The sequence below is a fragment of the Somniosus microcephalus genome, chromosome 5 (genome assembly GCF_052327205.1).
Source record: "Somniosus microcephalus isolate GS21.2 chromosome 5, FLI_Smic_1.0, whole genome shotgun sequence".
In the NCBI taxonomy this organism is placed as follows: Eukaryota; Metazoa; Chordata; class Chondrichthyes; order Squaliformes; family Somniosidae; genus Somniosus; species Somniosus microcephalus.
In genome coordinates, this window is record NC_140991.1 from 26,227,711 (window position 1) to 26,250,995 (window position 23,285).

General features: G+C 48.2%; 1 protein-coding gene across 2 annotated transcripts in view; it reads left to right on the forward strand.

Annotated features, from left to right (window-relative positions):
* The window catches only part of scn5lab (sodium channel, voltage gated, type V-like, alpha b), a 524,522-nt gene that overhangs the window by 176,115 nt on the left and 325,122 nt on the right, over positions 1–23,285 (forward strand). For both annotated transcript variants that reach the window (XM_085987471.1, XM_085987470.1), the window contains 2 exons: positions 5,986–6,222; positions 17,147–17,210. In XM_085987471.1, coding sequence (XP_085843597.1) covers positions 5,986–6,222; positions 17,147–17,210 — 301 coding nt within the window. The remainder of the gene's footprint in view (positions 1–5,985; positions 6,223–17,146; positions 17,211–23,285) is intronic.

The window sequence follows — 23,285 nt, forward strand, 5'->3', positions numbered from 1 at the left end:
TGTGGGTTCAAGTCCCACTCCATGGAACTTGAGCGCAAAAACCTAGGCTGACTCTCCAGTGCAGTGCGAAAAGAAAGAAAGATTGGCATTTATCTAGCGTATTTCATGACTACCGGATGTCTCAAAGCGCTTTGCAGCCAATGCAGTACTTTTTGAAGTGGAGTCACTGTTGTAATGTAGGAAACGCAGCAGCCAATTTGCACACAGTAAACTCCCACAAACAGCAGTGTGATAACGACCAGACAATCTGTTTTACCGAAAGACGGTGAGGGAGCGCTGCACTGTCGGAGGTGCCTCCTTTCGGATGAGACATTAAACCGAGGCCCCGCCTGCTCTCTCAGGTGGATGTAAAAGATCCCATGGCACTATTTCTGAAGAAGAGTAGGGGAATTATCCCCGGTGTCCTGGCCAATATTTATCCCTCAACCAACATCACTAAAACAGATTACCTGGTCATTATCACATTACTGTTTGTGGGAGTTTTGCTGTGAGTACACTTTCAAAAAAAAAGTACTTGGTTGGCTATAAAGCCCTTTGGGACATCCGGTGCTCGTGAAAGGCGCTATAGAAATGCAAGTCTTTCTTTCTGTTTCCTTTCCTTTCAGTGCTGCATAGCTCAGTCGGGCACACTCTTGGCACTGAATCAGAAGGTTTCTAAGCCCGAGCCACATATCAAGATTGAGCCATGCAATCAAGGCTGACGTACAGACTTGTTGGACAATATCAATAATTTGTGCTCATTGATTTAATTTGTAAACGTTCAGTCTATCCAGTTACTAGTTAAATTAATGGCAGCTCACTCTCCATTTTATACTGAGTGATTATGTAGGAGAGATATGAGGCCTAATGGCATCATAATTCTTGTCTATTAAGAGACACCTATTGCAGCAGCAGTTTCTAAATCTGAAGCTCGCACTAAGTCACCTCTTAACACTGTGAGAGGCATAAATGCGAGTGTTGCCGGGGTCTGAACTGGCTAATCCTCACCTCTTAGAATAACAGAAGGGTTGCCATAGTGTTCCATCACACTGATTAAACTCGAGGGAGACATTTCTCTTCCATCTTCAGGACCATCCATCGCTGCCATTCATCAATGTAAATGCCGCATGATTATTAAATAGGAACAGGAGGAGGCCATTCAACTCCTTGAGCCTGTTCCGCCATTCAACTAGATCATGTCTGCACCTTAACTCAATGTCCCGCCTTTGTTCCACATCCCTTGATACCCTTGCCTAACAAAAATCTATCGATCTTTGTCATGAAAATATCAATTGACCCCCAACATTCGCAGCCTCTTGTGGTGGGCGGGGCTGGGGGGGCGTTCCAGATTGCCTCTACCTCGGCAAGGGCTCAGTCGGGGATCGCGATGGGGGGGCGGGGGGGGTGGTCAGAGGTTGGCAGGGGCTCAGTCAGGGATTGGGGGGATCGGGGATTGGCGGGGGGAGGATCATGGATCGCGAGGGGCTCGGTCGGGAATCGGGGGGGCGAGGGTTGGCTCAGTTGGGGATCGCGGGGAGGGAGATCGGGGATTGGCGGGGAGGGAGGATCAGGGATCGCGAGGGGCTCGGTCGGGAATTGTGGGGGGGTGGGCGGGGGTTGGCGGGGCTCAGTTGGGGATCGCGAGGAGGGAGATCGGGGATTGTCGGGACGGAGGATCAGGGATCGCGAGGGGCTCAGTTGGGAGGCGGGGGTTGGCGGGGCTCAGTTGGGGATCGCGGGGAGGGAGATCGGGGATTGGCGGGGAGGGAGGATCAGGGATCGCGAGGGGCTCGGTCGGGAATCGGAGGGGATGGTTGGCGGGGCTCAGTTGGGGATTGCGGGGAGGGAGATCGGGGATTGGCGGGGGACGGATCAGGGATCGTGAGGGGCTAGGTCGGGAATCGGGGGGGTGGGGGGAACATAAGAAATAGGAGCAGGAGTCGGCCATTCGGCCCTTCGAGCCTGCTCCGCCATTCAATGAGATCATGGCTGATCTTCTGCCTCAACTCCATTCACCGGCCCTATCGCCATATCCCTTGATGCCCTTACTAGTGAGAAATCTATCGACTTCTGTTTTGAATATACCCAATGACTGAGCCTCCATAGCCCTCTGGGGTAGAGAATTCCAAAGATTCACCACCCTCTGTGTGAAGAAATTTCTTCTCATCTCAGCCCTGAATGGCCTACCCTTTACCTTGAGGCTGTGGCCCTTGGTTCTAGACTCCCCAGCCAAGGGAAACATTCTCCCAGCATCCACCCTATCAAGCCCTGTAATAATTTTGTATGCTTCAATGAGATCCCCTCTCATTCTTCTGAAGTCAAGAGAATACAGGCCTAGTTTACTCAATCTCTTCTCATACGACAGTCCTGCCATCCCAGGAATCAATCTCGTGAACCTTCGTTGCACTCCCTCTATGGGAGATCGGGGATTAGCAGGGGAAGGGTCAGGGATCGGCGGGGGGAGGTCGGCCAGAAGATCAGGGGGTCGACAGGGCGGGGCGGAGGACGGCCGGAGCATCGGTAACGGGGGGAGAGAGGATCGGGGCCAGCCACTGGAGGATTGTGGCCGGACTCAGCGTCATCGGTGGGGTTGGGGGGAGGAGGCCTGGGGGGTGATCGGAGGCCTCGTAAGGGGGTCTCCGATCGCAGGGGTTGGGTATGGTAAGGACCCTGGATCCAGGAGGTAGGTGTAAAGCCACTTACCTCCTGGATGCAGCAGTTCCCGCCTCTGTTTAACTGCCGGTTTTCACAAAACCCGTCCACATGATGTTAAATTCAAAATGGAGGTTGAAAAAGAGGCCTCCAGCCTCATTCTAATATTTAAATTGACATACCGCCAGTGGGAGCGGGTCGGTCGCCCCACCCGCCCGTCCTGCACCCCCCCCCCCCCGTCCTGCCTCCCTTAAAACAGGAAGTGGGTCGGAGCTGGGGTCAAGTCAGAAATCCCATTTTTACCAATTTAACTGCCCCAAATTTCGCGCTCCAAACCCACCCTTTTTTTAGAGGAAAATTCTGGCCTGTGTACGGCCTCACACTTCCCCACACTGAACATCATCTGCCAATTCAATTAGTCTGCCTATGTTCCTTGGTAACTTCCTCCTCCTATCCAAACAACTTACTGTGCCTCCTAACTTAATATCATCTTCAAGCTTGGATGTACAACTCTCTGTTGCCTCATCCAAGGTTACATCCGATTCCACGTGCTCTACTCTTTGCTAATAATCCCTTATGCCGAATCTTATCAGATACCTTTTGGAAGCTCGTACAGACAACATGCATAGACACTTCCCTATCCACCATGCCAGTGACCTCCTCACAACTCTCTTTGGTCAACTGATACCTGTCTAAGTGCTCAGTCACTCTGTCTTCGATGATAGATTCCAGTAACTTCCCCACGATCGATGTTAAACTGACAGGTCTGTAGTTACTTGGATTCTCTTTCCCTTTCTTCTTAAATAACAGAGTGATATTAGCATAATTAAATTTAAAGGCACAGTTCCTGAATCTAGAGAGGCCTGGGAAATTATGACCAATACATTTGCAATTATCTCACCTATTTCTTTGAATACCCTAGGGTGGAAACCATCACGGCCTGGAGATTTGTCAATCTTAAGTTCCATTATTTTCTCCATTACTTTTTTAAAAAACTTATATTAAACCAATTAAGTTCTTTTCCTGCTGGACTTATTATAGCTTCCTTTGTACTGCTGGTATTTTGTCTTCTACAAAATATGCATTTAACAAGTCTGCCATTTTCTTATTACCCACTATCGTCTTGCTTGCATCAGTCTTTAATAGGCCCATATTCCCCTTTACCACTGTTCTTCCCTTAATATATTTAGAACAAATTTTGCTTTTAGCTTTGATATCCCTTCCAAGTTTATTTTGATATTCACATTTTACAACTCTCAGAACTTTCTTTGTATCCCCTTGTTACTTGTTATAGATCACCTGGTCCGCTGGATTTCCACTTTTCCTTGCCTTTGTGTAATCCTTTTATTTTTTTTAGCTTGCTACTGTCTCGCACCTCCTTTTTTGACCATGGTTACTTAACTACACAAGTGGATCATTTGCCTTTTAGGGGTTGGTACTGGTTTTGTATTGTACCAAAAACTTCTTTAAATACTTCCCACTGTATGTCTGTAGGTTTACTCGTTACCAGCTCAGCTCAGTTTACTGCGGTCAATTTATTTCTCATCTCTTCGAAGTTTGCCTTACTTAAATTTAAAACCATGGGTTTTAACTCTTCCCTCCTCCCTCTCAAACCTGACATAAAATTCAATTATATTATAAGAAATAGGAGCAGGAATAGGCCACTTGACCCCTCGAGCCTGCTCCGCCATTCAATTAGATCAAGGCTGATCTTGGGCTCAAAGCCATTTCCTCGCCCGCTCCCCATAACCCTTCACTCCCTTATCTGGCAAAAGAGAAGCTTCATAAAAGTTGCGTGGGAGGGGGGGGGGGGCGGGGGGCGGCGGGGTGAGCATTCTTGTTCTGCAGTTTACACCTCCTGGGTTGGCACGCCATCTTTTTCCTGCTACATATTGATAGGTGTTCACTCGATGCCATTATATTCATCCAAGTTAAGAAAATAAGGTTCTGATGGACCGCGAACCAGCACACCACGTACATGCCTCATGCACGCCTAATTCACAGTCGGAAAAAGCTATCATCGGGGAATTTATTAAGCCAATACAGCGTGCTTACCAGATCCTCTTACATAGAAACATAGAAACATAGAAGATAGGAGCAGGAGTAGGCCATTCAGCCCCTCGAGCCTGCACCGCCATTCAATGAGATCATGGCTGATCATCCAAATTCAGTACCCTGTCCCTGCCTTCTCTCCATATCCCTTGATCCCTTTAGCCTTAAGAAATATATCCAACTCCTTCTTGAATATATTTAATGAATTGGCCTCAACTGCCTTCTGTGGTAGAGAATTCCACAGGTTCACCACTCTGTGGGTGAAGAAATTCCTCCTCATCTCTGTCCTAAATGGCTTACCCCTTATCCTTAGACTGTGACCCCTGGTCCTGGACTCCCCGGCCATCGGGAACATCCTTCCTGCATCTAGTCTGTCTAGTCCTTTTAGAATTTTATAAGTTTCAATGAGATCCCCTCTCATTCTTCTAAACTCCAGCGAGTATAAGCCCAATCGACCCAATCTCTCCTCATACGTCATTCCTGCCATCCCAGGTATCAGCCTGGTGAATCTTCGCTGCACTCCCTCCATGGCAAGAACATCCTTCCTCAGATAACTTCTCCCCTTCCCTACTTCTCTTGTCTTCAGATCCGTTCTGCTCTGATATTTCTGCTCTCGCTGTCTCCAATTCTTTTCTGTCCTGGCACCATCTCTCCCCTAGAAGATTTCCTCTGTGAGCTATGTGTTGTGAAATTGTAAATTCGCTCTTTACAAATGTGTTTGCCTTTCAGTACACTTGGCACACACAGAGCATCTTCCCCTTAGTTTGTAATTTTTCTTCCTTTCTTTTAAATAAAAAGATTCTTAGTTACAGAGTCTATACGAAACCAACACTTTGCACTCCATCTTGCTCCTTTTTTGGTCGGTCTCTGCTTCCAGATTATCTGGAGAGTGGCAAACTGTCCCAACTTTTCCCAGGGAGTGGTGAGAATGTGGAACGTGGCATCACCGGGAGTGGTTGAGGCGATTAGCACAGATGCACTTGAGGGGAATCCAGGTAAGTGTATGAAGTGGAAAGGAGTAGACGGAAATATTGATAGGGTGAGATGAAGTAAGGTGGGAGGAGGCTCATGTGGAGCATGGACCAGTGGGGCTGCATGGCCTGTATCTGTGCTGTAAATTCTATCTAAGTAAATGGGAGGCCGCAGTCTTATCTTCCTGAAAGTCCAAAATGTTGTTGATAAAACAATAGAGAAATGGAACACTGCTTCGTTAATCATTTCACCTTTAGCTAATGTCCTGATAACATGGCAATGACTACATTCTGTCTCTACTGAGCTAAATATTCTAATATTTCCTTGCAGGCTTAAAAACCATTGTAGGCGCATTGATACAGTCCGTGAGGAAGCTAGCAGATGTCATGATTCTGACTGTGTTCTGCTTAAGTGTCTTTGCACTCATTGGTCTTCAGCTTTTCATGGGGCACTTACGTCATAAATGTGTGCGAGATTGGCGAACGTTCAACGGAACCACACTGAATGAAACAGGGAATTACACTTGGCCTTGGAATGATACGTATGAGGTATTCATTAGTAAAAAAGGTAAGCCTGAGATCACAATACTGCTCAATATAAGAACATAAGAAATAGGCGCAGGAGTCGGCCATTCGGCCCCTCGAGCCTGCTCCGACATTCAGTAAGATCATGGCTGATCTTCTACCTCAACTCCACTTTCCTGCACTATCCCCATATCCCTTGATTCCCTTAATATCCAAAAATCTATCGCTCTCTGTCTTGAATATACTCAACGACTGAGCCTCCACAGCCCTCTGGAGTAGAGAATGCTAAAGATTCACCACCCTCTGAGTGAAGAAATTTTTCCTCATCTCAGTCCTAAATGGCCGACCCCTTATTCTGAGACTGTGACCCCTGGTTCTAGACTCCCCAGCCAGGGGAAACATCCTCCCTGCACCTACTCTGTCAAGCCCCTTAAGAAAAGTTTCAATTAGATCACCTCTCATTATTCTAAACTCTCGGGATTATAGGCCTAGTCTACTCAATCTCTCCTCATAGGACAATCCCCTCATCCCAGGAATTAGTCTAGTGACCCTTTGTTGCACTCCCTGTAAGGCAAGTATATCTTTCCTGAGGTAAGGAGACCAAAACTGTCGACAATACTCCAGGTGTGGTCTCACCAGGGCCCTATATAATTGCAGTAAGATTTCTTTACTCTTATACTTCAACCCCTTTGTAATAAAGGTTAACACACCATTTGCTTTCCTAATTGCCTGCATTTAACATTCTGTAATTCGTGTACAAGGACACCCAGGTCCAATGTTTCCTTTAAGCTGGGAGCGCTCCAGGGATTCCACGCAGCCAGCTTACTGGCTTTTTAATGCAAAAATGATTTGAATGGCATTTAAGGGGCCGCGCAGCGCCAAAAATATTAGAAGGATCATTGCCCAGGTCCCTCTGAATACCAACATTTCCCAATCTCTCACCATTTAAAAAATATTCTACTTTTCCTACCAAAGTGGATAACTTCATACTTCTCCACATTATATTCCATTTGCCATGTTCTTGCCCACTCACTTAACCTGTCTATATCCCCTTGAAGCCTATTTGCATCCTCCTCACAACTTACTTTCCCACCCAGCTTTGTATCATCAGCAAACTTGGATACATTACACTCGGCTCCCTCATCTAAGTCATTGATATAGATTATGAATAGCTGAGGCCCAAGCACCCCACTAGTTACAGCCTACCAACCCGAAAATGACCTGTTTATTTCAACTCTCTGTTTTCTGTCTGTTAACCAATCCTCAATCCTTATGCTAATATATTAACCCCAATCCCATGAGCCCTAATTTTGTGTAATAACCTCTTGTGTGGCACCTTATCGAATGCTTTTTGAAAATCCAAATATACTACATCCACTGGTTCCCCCTTATCTACCCTGCCAGTTACAACCTCAAAAAACTCTATAACAGATTTGTCAAACATGATTTCTCTTTCATAAATCCGTGTTGACTCTGCCCAATCTTATTATGATTTTCTAAGTGCCCTGTTACCACGTCCCTAATAGAATCCAGCATTTTCCCTACTACTGATGTCAGGCTAACTGGTCTATAGTTCCCCATTTTCTCTCTATCTCCTTTCTGGAATAGCTCTTGGCATGACCTTGGCTCTTCACTAGGTCTCTCAACAAAAAAGCAATAAAGAAAAAGAATTTTTAAAAATCCCCCTCTGACCCCCTTCTTATAGCCAGGTAATACAGGTCCAACTCTCTCATGAGCATGCTCTCCAGTTTCCAAATCCCTCTCCCACACCCTATGTCAATCTGCTCGACAACTGCTTTGCCTCCACCTTTGATGACCATGTTCCTACCAGGTCTCACCACCCCAAGCCCCCGCCCGTCCCCCCTCCCCCGCTACTACTCCCCACTCTGCTGCCTCGTACACCATTCAGCTCTTTGAACTCATGTCTATTGGCCGTTGACTACCCATGGTGATTGGCTGGGCCAACTATCTACTGTCAGATCTGGCATGGCCACCTCAAGCAATAATATAGCCACATTTTCCTACTCTTAAGAGCATTCTGGAAGGCAAGAATGACCTCAAACTTGTTTTTTCCACCACCAACCCCGTCTTCAGACTTCCTTCCCCTGGAACCTCCAATTACACTTTTGATAAATGGAGCTGAGGAACCAAGCTCTTGCACTCAGCTGCTGCTGTCTCCTCACCCTTCACTTTGCAGTTGGTCCCCTGTCTTTCCTTCTGGCCTCCTCTGCCTGTTTTTTTTTGGATGGAGACCATTATCTCATCCCTCCAGCCTTTTCTGACCTAGCTCCTAGCTACCCAACTTCCTCTTGTTAGCACCCACCCTCCCAAGATTGTCCACAGCTCCTTATCCTCTAGTACCATCCTCACTCATTTCAAAACTGCTGCAATTACCACCGTCTGAAAAAAACATACCCTCATCTGCCTCTGTCCTCTCAAACTGCTGCTGTAACCCCAACCTGAACTGTAGTCCCAAGACTGTCGCTTCCAACTCTGCAGCCACCTACCCCAGCACTTTCCTCTTTGAGTCGCTCTAATTTAGTTTTTGATGAGTTAAGATACATTGGCCTAGAAATTCAGTTGCGTTTGCGCCCAATTAGGGGCGAAAGAGTGGGTTGCGCCGGAAGTTGCGTCGCGCCCGAAATTAGGTGGGCCCTAACATCGGCGTTAGCCGGTAGCGCTGCGCCGGCACCGATGACGTCATCGGTGTGCGCAGTGCCCCGGTACCGCCCGAAACCACGCCGATCCCCATCTTCAGTAGCGGCCGCCTCTTCCGTGGCGGGCGCTAACAACATTGGGAGGCCGGGTCCTTACTGCAGCCTTAGCGGCGCAAGTTAAGGTGGAGGTGCGGGGCGGCCGCTTTTTCGGCGGCCGCCTGCCCGCACCTCCTTCCCCGGCCTCCTCCATCACCCCCCCGCGGCATTGCCGGCTGGTTTCTGTGGAGCCCGGCACTTCTCCGTTGTGCTGGGCTCTTTTGCCGGCACTTGCAATCGGGGCTCCGGCCGTTGCAGGCACCTCCCCCTTAAGAGAAGGGGGAGGCCTGCGGTACAGCAGCCTGCCGCACCGCATCGGGTGGCGCAGCGGGACCGGGAGCGCTGAAATTCACTTTCAGCGCCCCAAGCGGGGCGGACACACCCTGTACCAGGGCCCGGTTCCGCTTTGGGGTGCTGAAAGTGAATATGGGGCGGGCACAACTGGCTCCGCGGCGGGCGCAAAATTTTCAGCGCAAACGTGCTGGCGGGGCTATACCCAATTTCTAGGCCATTGTACTTTACTTTTCATCTAATGATACCCTGACCTGGAAGTGATTTGTGTTGGCTCCATGGGGTAACTGTTATAAGATCCTGCACCATTGGTGGGGCCTCCCGCAAAGCAGGTGGGGATTTAAAATCCTCATTCTTGTTTTCAAATCCCTCCATGGCCTCGCCCCCTCCCTATCTCTGTAACCTTCTCCAGCCCGACAGCCCTCCGAGATCTCTGCACTCCTCCAATTCTGGCCTCTTGCGCATCCCCGATTTTAATCGTTCCCACCATTGCCGGCCATGCCTTCGGCTGTCTAGGCCCTAAGCTCTGCAATTCCCTCCCTCCTCTCTACCTCTCCCTCCTCCTTTAAGATTCTCCTTAAGACCTATCTTTTTGACCAAGCTTTTGGTCACCTGTCCTAATATCTCCTTACGTGGCTCGATGTCAAATTTTGTTTGATAATCGCTCCTGTGAAGCACCTTGGGACGTTTTACTACGTTGAAGGCGCCGTGTGTTGGATTGCAAAATCCCAAGCACAGTGCCCGCGTTCTTCCATCATATGTGCTCAGAACATCGCAGGCATCACACCTGCTATCCTCATTAGCTGAATGAGAGACCCCATTGGCGGTGAGTCCAGGTAAGTTTATGATTACCCCCTAGATGCAAAAAAAATGACTCCATTGCCAACTCTGGAATCCCCAACTGCGATGAGCACAAAATCCTCCACATCCCCCACCCCACCCCCACACCAAAAAAAATCTAGCGACTATGAGATGTCACAAGTATCTGATTTTATAAACAGGTAAAGCCAAATTCGGAGGCTGGAAGAATTCTCTACAACCAATTCCTGCCTTAAATACGCAAAGAATAATTTACCTCATTCTGATTACCCCCTCTCTCCCCCCCCCCCCCCCCCGCAACCGCCTGTTCCCAATGAACACACAGCATTATGGATTATATAGTTACCTCATCCAAATGTTTATCTTGCTAAAATAAACAGGACGCTTGACTGAAATTAAATTTCATATTTGCAGATGGATTTTATTGTAGCAAGCACAGGGTAACTAAGCAGCGACAAATGACATACACACTCATGGTGGCTCTCTGTACGCCTCGTGTTATCTTTGAAATAAGGTGCAGATGCTTGTTCCTAATAGGGAAATCACAGTACAAGCAAAGGCCATTCAGCCACTGAGCTTGTCCTCCCAACGGACTATGTACTGTTTTTTTTTAGTTGCTTTAGATTCTTTCTGATTGCTTAATTTTGGATCCAGTATGTTAAAAAAGGACATTGATGCAAGAGCAAGTTCAGAGAAGAGAGACAGGAATGATGCTAGGACTTGCTCTCAAAAATGATGAAGAGAGGCTCATACAGGTGAACTTGTTTGCATTAGAGAAAAGAACACAGGGTCGCCAACACTCTTTGGACATATTCCTAGAAGTTTTATCACATGACCTCCTGCCTCCAACCGCCCCGCCCGGTCAAACCGCCTTTCGGCCCCCCCACCCCCCTCATCTCCAATATTTTTATAACTAAGAAGTGAAACTGTTCAAAGAAAATACGTAAACACACAGTTCTTCGGATGCCCTAATGATTTATCTCCTGGCTGTTGCTCGCAGCAGCGCCTTGAAGATTATTCTTTAACTCCTGGAGACTCCGGGACATATTAATGACTTGGACATTGGTGTACAGGGCACAATTTCATAATTTGCAGATGACATAAAACTTGGAAGTATAGTGAACAGTGAGGAGGAGAGTGATAGACTTCAGGAAGACATAGCCAGGCTGGTGAAATGTGCGGACACGTGGCAGATGAAATTTACTGCAGAAAAGTGCGAAGCGATACATTTTGGTAGAAAGAATGAGGAGAGGCAATATAAACTAAATGGTACAATCCTGAAGGGGGTGGATGAACAGAGAGACCTGGGGGTATGTGTGCATAAATCGTTGAAGGTGACAGGGCAGGTTGAGAAAGCAGTTAAAAAAGCATACGGGATCCTGGGCTTCATGAATAGAGGCATAGAGTACAAAAGTGTGGAAATTATGATGACCCTGCATAAAACACTGGTTCGGCCCCAACAGGAGTATTGTGTCCAATTCTGGGCACCGCACTTTAGGAAGGATGTGAAGGTCTTAGAGAGGGTGCAGAAAAGATTTACGAGAATGATTCCAGGAATGAGGGACTTCAGTTACCTTGATAGACTAGAGAAGCTGGGGTTGTTCTCCTTAGAGCAGAGAAGATTGAGAGGAGGTTTGATAGAGGTGTTCAAAATCATGAGAGGTCTGGACAGAGTAGATAGAGAGAAACTGTTCCCATTGGCAGAAGGATCGAGAACCAGAGGACACAGATTTAAGGTGATTGGCAAAAGGACCAAAGGCGACGTAAGAAAAAACTTTTTTATGCCGCGAGCGGTTATGATCTGGAATACACTGGAGAGGAGGGGTTAAGGGGGGCGGGGGCATGAAGTAAAAGAATGTAAATAATGAACTGTTAAAGAAGCATTTGTTTGCAGAATGTAGTTGCTTTATTTCTCTCCCAGCTGAAAGTTCCCTCCCATTGCCTGTGCTATTTTCGGCCACACTCTCAGCACAATAGGATCTTTGGCACCCTTTAGTGACATCTCAGTGACACTAAGCGCTGTAACAGCAAAGCATCCGCATTCCTCGAGACCTTCTGTAAAGATCGGGGGAGAAGGTCTGCGAGTTGCAACGGTTAGAATCTGTCGACCACAGAGAGGGGATTCTTAATGAGCACTTACCCGGGGAACACTTCGGAAGGTGACGGAGGTTAAGATATCTCCTCCCAAGCTCCACCACCTGTCTCCCCAAAAAAAAACACACAGGAAGAATGACTTATGTCATTTTCTATGCCCCCGCTGCCCGTAGCATGCTCGAGGGGCCGAATGGCCTCCTCCTGCTGCTCCTACCTCCCTATGTAAAGGAGCGAATATCTGTGGGCGACCGCCATTGCTTTCAAAGGCCCGCCCTTTTTTTTTCTTTCTTCTTTTGGCTCCGAATCTGATTGCCGTAAATGATAGTGCGGAAACCAATTCTGAAGAAGAGGCAGGGATCTAAATGCCAGCGTCTCCAACAAATAAAAAAACCCCAAACAAGTAGCCCGCACTGCTGCTGATCGCAGAGGTCGCAGCAATGCGTGCACAACCTGTGTGAGAGAAAAGAAGAAATAGTTGATTCTGATCCAGTGCGGTACTGTGATTAACAGCCTGACATGTGACAGCAGCCAAACCAAAAAAAAAACACCCTAACAACCCGACATTCAGTTCAGCAAACTCCCCATTTGCAGATAGTTAAAAAGCAGAAAGAATGACATCTATTTAAAAAAATATATATTTGGAGGAGCAGTTTAGCTTGGAGATTGCCATTGATTCCAGCTGAATAATTGCAGAAGAATGCGACTTTAATCAGAGTATAAAAATAAATGCGCTGATCCACACAGGCTGGCAGCAGTTGATGCATACTCATCCATCAGTAAAGCTGTACGATAAATCAATGGATTACAGCTTAAAATTGAAGCTTTATCAAAATGCCCCTAATCTGCTTCCATAGCAGATTGTGTCTTACATGCTCCCTGCGGGCAGATATCACAATATTGTGATTATCCCAATATTGTCAAATACTGCCAATCCCATCAGGATTTTCCTCAATAAAAACCTATCTGTTCAAGGGCAAAGTGCTTGTGCAGTGGCCCTCTTAATTGCTGCTCTACTGACGGCACTGATGGTTTACCTTTAATGAAATAGGCGGGGTGGGGGTGGGGGGGGGAACAGAACAGGCGGTTCCATTACACGGGGCACACCCAGCACCACACACCGAAGCCATTGAGAATACATCGCTGGTTGGCAGCGAAAGGAAACTTGCAGGCGGGATTGTGTGCGAACAGCTCACTGTAGGCTTTTTTGTTGTTGTGGTCATAAAGAATATTAGTGAAGTTCCTTGACTACCTTTGCCAGCTTCTATATCAGGAAGCTACTGTGGTCGCAGCAGTGGTTGCAATCTGTTATCATCAAACCTCTACCGGGACATTACTATGACCTTATTCACTCCACCCCCCGCAGTTTTCTCCGGCGGATATTTATTTACGTGGCGGTTTAGATCTCTAGATGCCTTCCAATGCCCAGTAGCTCAAGGAGGTGGCTGTGTTTTTACAATTTGTTGTTTGACTGTGGGCCAACACTGACGAGGCAGGATTTGCTGCCCATCCCTGGTTGTCCTGTGGATATTTAGAGCTAACTAACACGGTGGTGGGACTGGAGTCACATGTAGGCCAGGCCAGGGAGAGTGTGGTAGGCTCCCTTTCCCCAACGGACATTAGTGAACAGTTGGGTTTTTACAACAATCTGGAAGCTTTTGTGTTCCAATTTCCGGTGCTCGCCTACAATTTACCAGCTTCACACTTGCCATAGAAACATAGAAGATAGGAGCAGGAGTAGGCCATTCGGCCCTTCGAGCCTGCTCCGCCATTCAACGAGATCATGGCTGATCATCCAAACCCTAGCACCCGGTCCCTACACCGACAGCCATCCCACCCAAGCCCTATCCCCGTAACCCCACATATTTAATCCCCCCTAACACTAAGGGCCAATTTTTATCATGGCCAATCAACCTAACCCGCACATCTTTGGACTGTGGGAGGAAACCGGAGCACCTGGAGGAAACCCACGCAAACACGGGGAGAATGTGCAAACTCCACACAGACAGTCACCCGAGGCCGGATTTGAACCCGGGTCCCTGGCGCTGTGAGGCAACAGTGCTAACCACTATGCCACCGTGCTGCCATGGTGGGGTAGCGAACGCACAAACTCTGGGTTAGTAGTCCAGTACCATAACCACTAGGCTACTGTACCGGTAATTGAAGACCAGGACCTCAAACCCAGCACCAAGCTCGTGGTCTACAGAGCAGTAGTGATACCCGCCCTCCTGTATGCTTCAGAGGCATGGACTTCAAAGCACTGGAGAGGTACCACCAACGCTGCCTCCGCAAGATCCTGCAAATCCATTGGAAGAATAGGCGCACCAACGTCAGTGTTCTCGCTCAGGTCAACATCCCCAGCATCGAAGCTTTGACCACGCTCGATCAGCTCCGATGGACGGGCCACGTCGTCTGCATGCCCGATACGAGACTCCCAAAACAAGCGCTCTACTCGGTGCTCCGACACGGCAAGAGAGCCCCCAGGTGGGCAGAGGAAACGCTTCAAGGACACCCTCAAAGCCTCCTTGAAAAAGTGTAACATCCCCACCGACACCTGGGAATCCCTGGCCCAAGACCGCACAAAGTGGAGGAGAAGCATCCGGGGAGGCGACGAACACCTCGAGTCTCTTCGCCGGGAGCAAGCGGAAGCCGAGCGCAAACAGTGGAAGGAGCGCACGTCAACCCAAGCGCCCCACCCACCCGCCCCTTCAACCACCATCTGCCCCACCTATGACAGAGACTGTAGGTCCCGCATTGGACTCATCAGTCACCTGAGAACTCATTTTTAAGTGTGGAAGCCAGTCATCCTCGGTTCCGAGGGACTGCCTAAGAGAAGAATTGTAGCCAGTGAGGATTGACAGGCTATTTTTAATAAGGGACTGTTGGGAGTGAGGAGATGAGCACTTGTTTGTTCAGGGCAGTAGGCCAGTGTTGACTAATGGAGCTGTGAGGATGGATAGATACTCTGCTTGATTATCTTTGGTGATCAGGGAGTGCTTATGCAGAACATTCCCTCAGGAGCTTAAATAGATAGCGCAGAGTCCATGAGAGTGTAGATTGTACATGGCCTGTGGAAGGAGCTTGATTGGTTAAATAGCCTTTTCGTTCTGTTATGGTTGACGCTGGGATTTGGTACTCCCAAAAGCATCCATATAGGTATAAACTCAGAGGCAATCACGCCCCTTTCAAATTAAGTTAACACGCCACAAGGAAAGAGTGACAACCCTCTCCTTCATCTACGATCAAAGACAGAAAGCAAAGAGTTGGAATAAACTGGTCTTTTTCCGAGTGGCAGGCAGTGACTAGTGGGGTACCGCAGGGATCGGTCCTAGGACCCCAGCTATTCACAATATATATTAATGATCTAGACGAGGGAACTAGATGTAATATCTCCAAGTTTGCAGATGACACAAAGCTGGGTGGGCGTGTGTGCTGTGAGGAGGATGCTGAGAAACTCCAGGATGATTTGGACAGGTTGGGTGATTGGGCAGAAGCATGGCAGATGCAATATAACGTGGATAAATGCGAGGTTATCCACTTTGGTGTCAAAAACAGGAAGGCAGATTATTATCTGAATGGCAATAGATTAGGAGAAGGGGAAGTGCAACGAGACCTGGGTGTCCTTGTGCACCAGTCGCTGAAGGTAAGCATGCAGGAGCAGCAGGCGGTTAAGAAGGCAAATGGTATGTTGGCCTTCGTAGCGAGAGGGTTCAAGTACAAGAAAAAGGATGTCTTGCTGCAGTTGTACAGGGCCTTGGTGAGACCACATCTTGAGTATTGTGTGCAGTTTTGGCCACCTTATCTGAGGAAGGATGTTCTTGCCATGGAGGGAGTGCAGCGAAGATTCACCAGGCTGATACCTGGGATGGCAGGAATGACGTATGAGGAGAGATTGGGTCGATTGGGCTTATACTCACTGGAGTTTAGAAGAATGAGAGGGGATCTCATGGAAACGTATAAAATTCTGTCAGGACTGGACAGACTAGATGCAGGAAGGATGTTCCCAATGGTCGGGGAGTCCAGAACCAGGGGTCACAGTCTAAGGATAAGGGGTAAGCTATTTAAGACAGAAATGAGGAGGAATTTCTTCACCCAGAGAGTGGTGAACCTGTGGAATTCTCTACCACAGAAGGCAGTAGAGTCCAATTCATTAAATATATTCAAGAAGGAATTGGATATATTTCTTAAGGCTGAAGGGATCAAGGGATATGGGGAGAAAACAGGGACAGGGTACTAAATTTGGATGATCAGCCATGATCGCATTGAATGGCCTACTCCTGCTCCTATCTTCTATCTTCTAAAGGTCCACACCGATCCCAAAGCTGGAAGTATTCCTCATGCTGATCTGATTTTGGGTTGCAGTACAGCTTAGAAATTATGTGACACTAGTTTCCAAATGTTTACTGGGACCGTACGACATTCCTCTGCTAGTCATATTAGTGTTAGAGCCTCTCTTAAAATAGCAGTGAGAAAGAATCTTATATGAACTCGTTAAGCAACCTTGCGTTAATGTCGCAAACAGCCACCACTGCACTGCTATCCCTAGCTCTGTAACCTCCTCCAGCCCTACAACCCTTGAGATCTCTGCTTTCCACCTTTACTGGCCTCTTGTGCATCCCTGATTATAATCGCTCCACCATTGGCGGCCGTGCCTTCAGCTGCCTGGGCCCTGAGCTCTGGAATTCCCTCCCTAAACCTCTCCGCCCCTCTGCCTCTCGCACCTCCTTTAAGACGCTCCTTAAAACCTGCCACTTTGGCCAAGCTTTTGGTCACCTGCCCTAATATCTCCCTATGTGCCTCGGTGCCAAATTCTATCTGATAACGCATCCGAGAAGCACCTGGGGACATTTTAATACGTTAAAGGCGCCATATTGTTGTTGTTATCAGCCCAAATGCACCCTACAAACAAACTAAAGATTTGGATTTGAGAAGCCAAGGCTTTGAATTTATTTACTCAGTCGGTTACAAGTAATATTGTACACTAATGTCACGTTTAATTTTGTTAACATTTAGAGAACCACTTTTTTCTTGAGGGACGCATGGATGCCTTACTTTGCGGAAACAACACAGATGCCGGGTAAGTCGAACAATCACGTTGCATTAGTCTGTTTATGCACTCGGTAATATGCAGACCATAGTTGGTCCCAAGGTAAACTTTTAAAAGGGTACCTCTTGGGATCTATCCTTTTTGAAGAGATGATGTGTTTTTTTTTAAATAATAAGGTTGAAGTAAACAAGCTATTTAATAAAGAATAAAAACCGCAAATGCTGGAAACACCCAGCAGGTCAGGCAGCATCTGTGGAGAGAGACACAGAGTTAACGTTTCAGGTCGATGACCCTTCGTCAGAACTGGCAAAGGTTAGAGCTGTAACAGGTTTTAAGCAAGTGCAGAGGCAGGGAAAGTGGGGGAGGGAGGGGAGGAAAGAACAAACGGGATGGTCTGTGATTGGGTGGAAGGCAGGAGGGATTAAATGATAAAAGTGATGATGGCGCAAATTAATTTAGACACCGAGCATAAGACACGAAGCCACAAGTACAAAATTTACAAACCTCAAACAAGGTTAGAGAATATGGCCTAGAAATTGGCCTGAGGCGCCCAAGTGGCGCAAAGTACACCTGGGCGCTGGAATTTGCGCCGCGATCGCCGCATTAGCGATCGCCGCAAATTCAGTTGAAGTGCCCCAAGAGGGAGACGGGGCGCGGCTTGAGGTGCTCCGCGTCCCTCTTAGGGCGCTGAAACTGAATATCGCAGCGCTACATGCCACAGCGCCACACGCTGCGGCACGGCACGCTGCGATACTGCAGGCCTTCCTCCCACTGTTAAGGGGGAGGGGCCTGCAGCAGCGCAAGCCCCGATCGCGAGTGCCGGCAAAAGAACCCGGCACCAAGGAGAAGTGCCGGGCTCTCGGGAAACAGCCGGCAATGCCGTGGGGGGGAGACCAGGAGGCCGGGGACGGAGGTGCTGGCAGGCAGCCGCCAAAAAAGCGGCCGCCCCGCACCTCCACCTTAACTTGCGCCTCTGCCGGCGCAGCAAGGCCCCGTGAACCGGGCGCGGGTAGCGAACGGCGCTACAGCGGCGTTCGCTACCAAATATCGCGATCGGGGCGCGAATGGGGCGCTGCGCACACCGATGACGTCATCGGTGGCGGCGCAGCGCAAAAGGCTAACGCCACCATTAGCGCCCCTGCTGAATATTGCGGGAGGCGCAGCCAGTGGCGCTGCAGCCACTGACTGCCTCTTTAGGCGCTAACAGGTGGCGCTACTCACCCAATTTCTCCCCCTATAAGTTTTCTTTTTCCTCACTGGAGGGTAGGCGGTTTTGGAGGGGTCAGTTGGCACCTTTGCAAGGAGCTGGATCAATACCTCTTGAGGTGTGGATTCAGAGTTGCAGAAAAGTTAACAGCACTGCCTGATTTTTTTTTTGGTCAGGAGCCGCTCCGAATTAATTTATTCCGGCAACTCCCTCAGAACAGCTCCTGTCCCACCACTGTAACTCTGCTGGAAGTGCAGCAGAGCAGCAGAGGCTCTGAGGAAATTCCCGGGCTGATTGCACCCTCAAATTAGCCGATGGACAGGTGGTGGGGAGAGGGTGGGGCCCACGAGAGAATCATCCTACATGGACTTTGGGTTCGATAGGCTGAGTAACTTTTTCTACAGAATTGACCTCCTTATGACTTACCCATCATGGAAATGACAACACAGGAGGCCATTCGGCCCATCGTGCTTGTGCCGGTGCTCATTCCTCAAATGGTGTTATTTAGTTCCGTCTCATTTACTTGCCCTTTCAGAGGGACCTGGGTGTCCTTGTGCACGAATCACTGAAAGTTAACATGCAGTTACAGCAAGCAATTAGGAAAGCAAATGGTATGTTGGCCTTTATTGCAAGAGGATTTGAGTATAAGAGTAAAGACGTCTCACTCCGAAAATGGCCTACCCTTGTAGGTATAAGAACATAAGAAATAGGAGCAGGAGTAGGCCATTTGGCCCTTCGAGCCTACTCCGCTATTCAATAAGATCATGGCTGAACTTCTACCTCAACTCCACCTCCCCGCACTATCCCCACATCTCTTGGTTCCCTTAGTATCCAAAAATCTAGCGATCCCCGTCTTGAATATACTCGACGACTGAGTCGTTGGTGCACTTCCCACAATTTCTCAACAGCAGCTGGGACGAGGGAATTTCCCCACCGCCAGCGTGTACTTGTAAAATGCCCGCCATTGGGTAGGTGTATTTTGCAGGCACAGTGCACCTGGGGTGAGGCGGGTGTGGCGGAATTCAGATATCAATACTGAATGGTTCAATCTTTGGACCTTGAGCATGCGCTAGAGCTGAGGAAGCAATGCAGTGGTTTTACTGTGCTACAATGTGCTGCCCTTTCAGATACCAATAGCCATGGTGCTTGACGGGTCACGGCGGGTTGGCTCGCGAGTGGCTACAAAAGCTAACGTTTCAGCTCGATGACCTTTCATCAGGTCATCGGACCTGAAACGTTGACTCTGTTTCTCGCTCCGCAGATGCTGCCTGACCTGAGTGTTTTTATTTCAGATTTCCAGCATCCGCAGTATTTTGCTTTTGCTTGGGATTTTAAAAAAAAGGTTTAGATAAAAGGGAAGGGTGGAGGGAATAGAATTTCAGAACCCATATGCTAAAAAAGAATTTCAGGTATGTCACCTCATGGAACAGAGTTGTCAGTGATAACAAAATATTTTCATCAGTATATTACTGTGAAAACACAACATGCCATTGTAAATTTATACAACCTTAATTTAGCTTTGCGATAATTTATTCTAGATGTAGCAAAGCCTTATTTATTTGGCATTCATATTTTTGGTTTTTGATTCAACAACCTTACCATTTGGTTCCAGCTAGTAGGTAAGAGGTTCTTAGCTGGACATGGAGTGGAAAGTGCTCGACAGTGCTGAATTTAAAATTCTCATTCTCATGTTCAAATTCTTCCATGGCCTCATCCCCTCCCTACCTCTGTAACCTCCTCCAGCCCCACAACCCTCCGAGATCTCTGCGCTCCTCCAGTTCTGACCTCCTGTGCATCCCCGATTTTCATCGCTCCACCATTGGCGGCCGTGGCTTCAGCTGCCTAGGCCCCAAGCTCTGGAATTCCCTCCCTGAACCTCTCCGCCTCGCTCTCCTCTTTTAAGACGCTCCTTAAAACCTACCTCTTTGACCAAGCTTTTAGTCACCTGTCCTAATATCGCCTTTATGTGGCTCGGTGTCAAATTTTGTTTGATAATCGCACCTGTGAAGCTCCTTGGGATGTTTTACTATGTTAAAGGCGCTATATAAATGCAAGTTGACGTAATAAAACTCACTACGCACTTGGTTTGAGTATAAAGCAAGGCTTTAATCAACTTGTTTCAGAACATGGAGGTCTAGTTGTACTTCACTAGTTCCTTGTCTTACAAAATGCCCCTGAAAAGCTGGGGCCGACGCCCGAGCATTTATACTCCTTGGACAGCGCCACCAGCTGGCCGTCCAGTGTTATTTCATGAGTAGTTTCTTGATGAATGATGAGATTTATAACACAAGTTATTGTTGTTGATCAGGGAGCACTTCATCCTGTCAGTGGGTGCCCACATTGGGAATGTGCTCGTGTCCTCAGTGTAGTAGTGACGTCTGCTTTGATGAAGACAAAACATTATCAGCAAAGAAAGGAAACAAACGTGCAATAATTAACAATAGTTTAGAGAAAAAAATAAATCAGTGTTCAAAAAGAACCTCACCGCTTCACATGTCATTCGATGTACTTTATCGTGGGAGGTGGAGAGAGGTGGAATTGTGCCATGTGCTTCGGGCAGTTTTGATGCTGTGGCAGGGGTGGAAACCTGATTGAAGAGGTTCAGACATGGAGTTGCGGGAAAGCCGGGTACGAATTTTGGGAGGCGACAGCTCATTCAAGGACTTTGGAGAGGATAGGGTCGTGGGGGATGGGGTGGTAGTTTGCAAAGGCAGAGGGGTCGAGGGTGGTAGAGAGGAACAGTAGCTGAGGAGAGGGGGAACCATTTACGATGTCCGCTAGCTTGGGGGGGGGGCCAGGAAGGGAAGCTAGATGGACAGCAGTTTATTAGGAGTGGCGTCAAGGGAGCAGGAGGCGGTTGGGTCTCATGGGGTGAGATAAGCTCGGATAGACATGAAGGAAATCGGAGCGAAACCAGAGAAAGATGTTGGTTCAGGCCTAGGGCAGCGGAAAGCCTGAGGGGAAATCTGGCATGGTGGGCAACGGGAGAACAGGGGAAGAAACAGGCAGCTGAACAGATGGTCTCAGTCTTAGTGAGAAAGAGGTCCATGGGCAACTTGCACCCACAGTATTTTGCTTTTTAGGTATAAAGACCACCTCTGTCGTGCTTCAACCAGATAGCCTGAACAAGCAGACAGATAACTAAAAGCCAAGGCTAGTTTTTAACGAGACAACCATGCCCTGAAGCCTGAGGATAGCAATGCTACTGCACCGTCAGCACGGTGACATAGTGGTTAGCACTGTTGCCTCACAGCGCCAGGGACCCGGGTTCGAATCTGGCCTCGGGTGACTGTCTGTGTGGAGTTTGCACATTCTCCCCGTGTTTGCGTGGGTTTGCTCCGGTTTCCTCCCACAGTCCAAAGATATGCGGGTTAGGTTGATTGGCTATGATAAATTGACCCTTAGTGTTAGGGGGATTAAATACGTGGGGTTACGGGGATAGGGTGGGATATGTGTTGGTGTAGGGGTTACGGGGATCAGGTGGGATATGTGTCGGTGCAGGCTCGATGGGCCGAAATGGCCTCTATCTGCACTGTGGGGTTTCTGTGATCATTGGTCTCCCAGACTTTTTTCTTTCTATCCTCCAAAATTCTCGGACTTGAAACTTTTGAATCCCAAAACACACAGATGGAACCTTGTATGCGGTGACTGCTGTAAACGTTTATTGGAGGTGAGGAAGGAGAAACAGAGGAGAAGGGTTTAATGGGAAAAGAAGCCTGGGGGGGTGGGGGTTATCGAGCAGTAGGTGGGACAGTGAATGATAAGTGATTTTCAGAAATAAGAAACAATACTGGAATGGACAGCAAGCTGATCAGCACCTGAAAAAGAAAAAAGAATGGATCACTATTTTGGGTGGGACCATTCATCAGGGTCATGTTAGAGCGACTGTTGCTGCAAAGTGATGTCCGTCGGATTCAGTTCATGGTGAGGGCTCAATCCAGTACAGGACGAGAGTCCAAATCCAAAAGAAAGGCTTGCATTTATATAGCGCCCTTCACGACCACCAGACGTCCCAAAGCACTTTACAGCCAATGAAGTACTTTATGAAGTGTAGTCACCGTTGTAATGTAGGAAAGGCGGCAGCCAATTTGCGCACAGCAAGCTCCCACGAACAGTACATGTGATAATGACCAGATAATCTGTTATTAGTGATGTTGATTGAGGGATAAATGTTGGCCCCAGGACACCGGGGAGAAACTCCCCTGCTCTTCTTCAAAATAGTGGCACCGGATCTTTATTCGCCGATCTGAGCGAGCAGACGGGGGCCTGGGTTTAACGTCTCATCCGAAAGACGGCACCTCCGACAGCGCAGCACTCCCTCAGTACTGCACTGGGAGCGTCAGCCTGGATTTTTGTGCTCAATTCTCCAGAGCGGGTCTTCGAACCCACAACCTTGTGACTCAAGAGGCCGAGGGTGCTGCCAGCTGAGCCACGGCTGACACGCCAGTGCCTGCCAGTGCAATACAAAATGAGACTTAAGATTGTGGAAAAAGTTTTGAAAATGTTATTTAAAAAGACGCACAGGAAATCTGAAACGAGAAAAGAAAGCTCTGGAAATGCTTATCTGAGGAAGGATGTTCTTGCCATGGAAGGAGTTCAGTGAAGATTCACCAGACTGATACCTGGGATGGCAGGAATGACGTATGAGGGGAGATTGGGTCAATTGGGCTTGTACTCGCCAGAGTTTCGAAGAATGAGAGGGGATCTCATTGAAACTTATAAAATTCTGACAGGACTGGACAGACTAGATGCAGGAAGGCTGTTCCCGATGGTTGGGGAGTCCAGAACCAGGGGTCACAGTCTAAGGATAAGGGGTAGGCCATTTAGGACTGAGATGAGGAGGAATTTCTTCACCCAGAGAGTGGTGAACCTGTGGAATTCTCTACCACAGAAGGCAG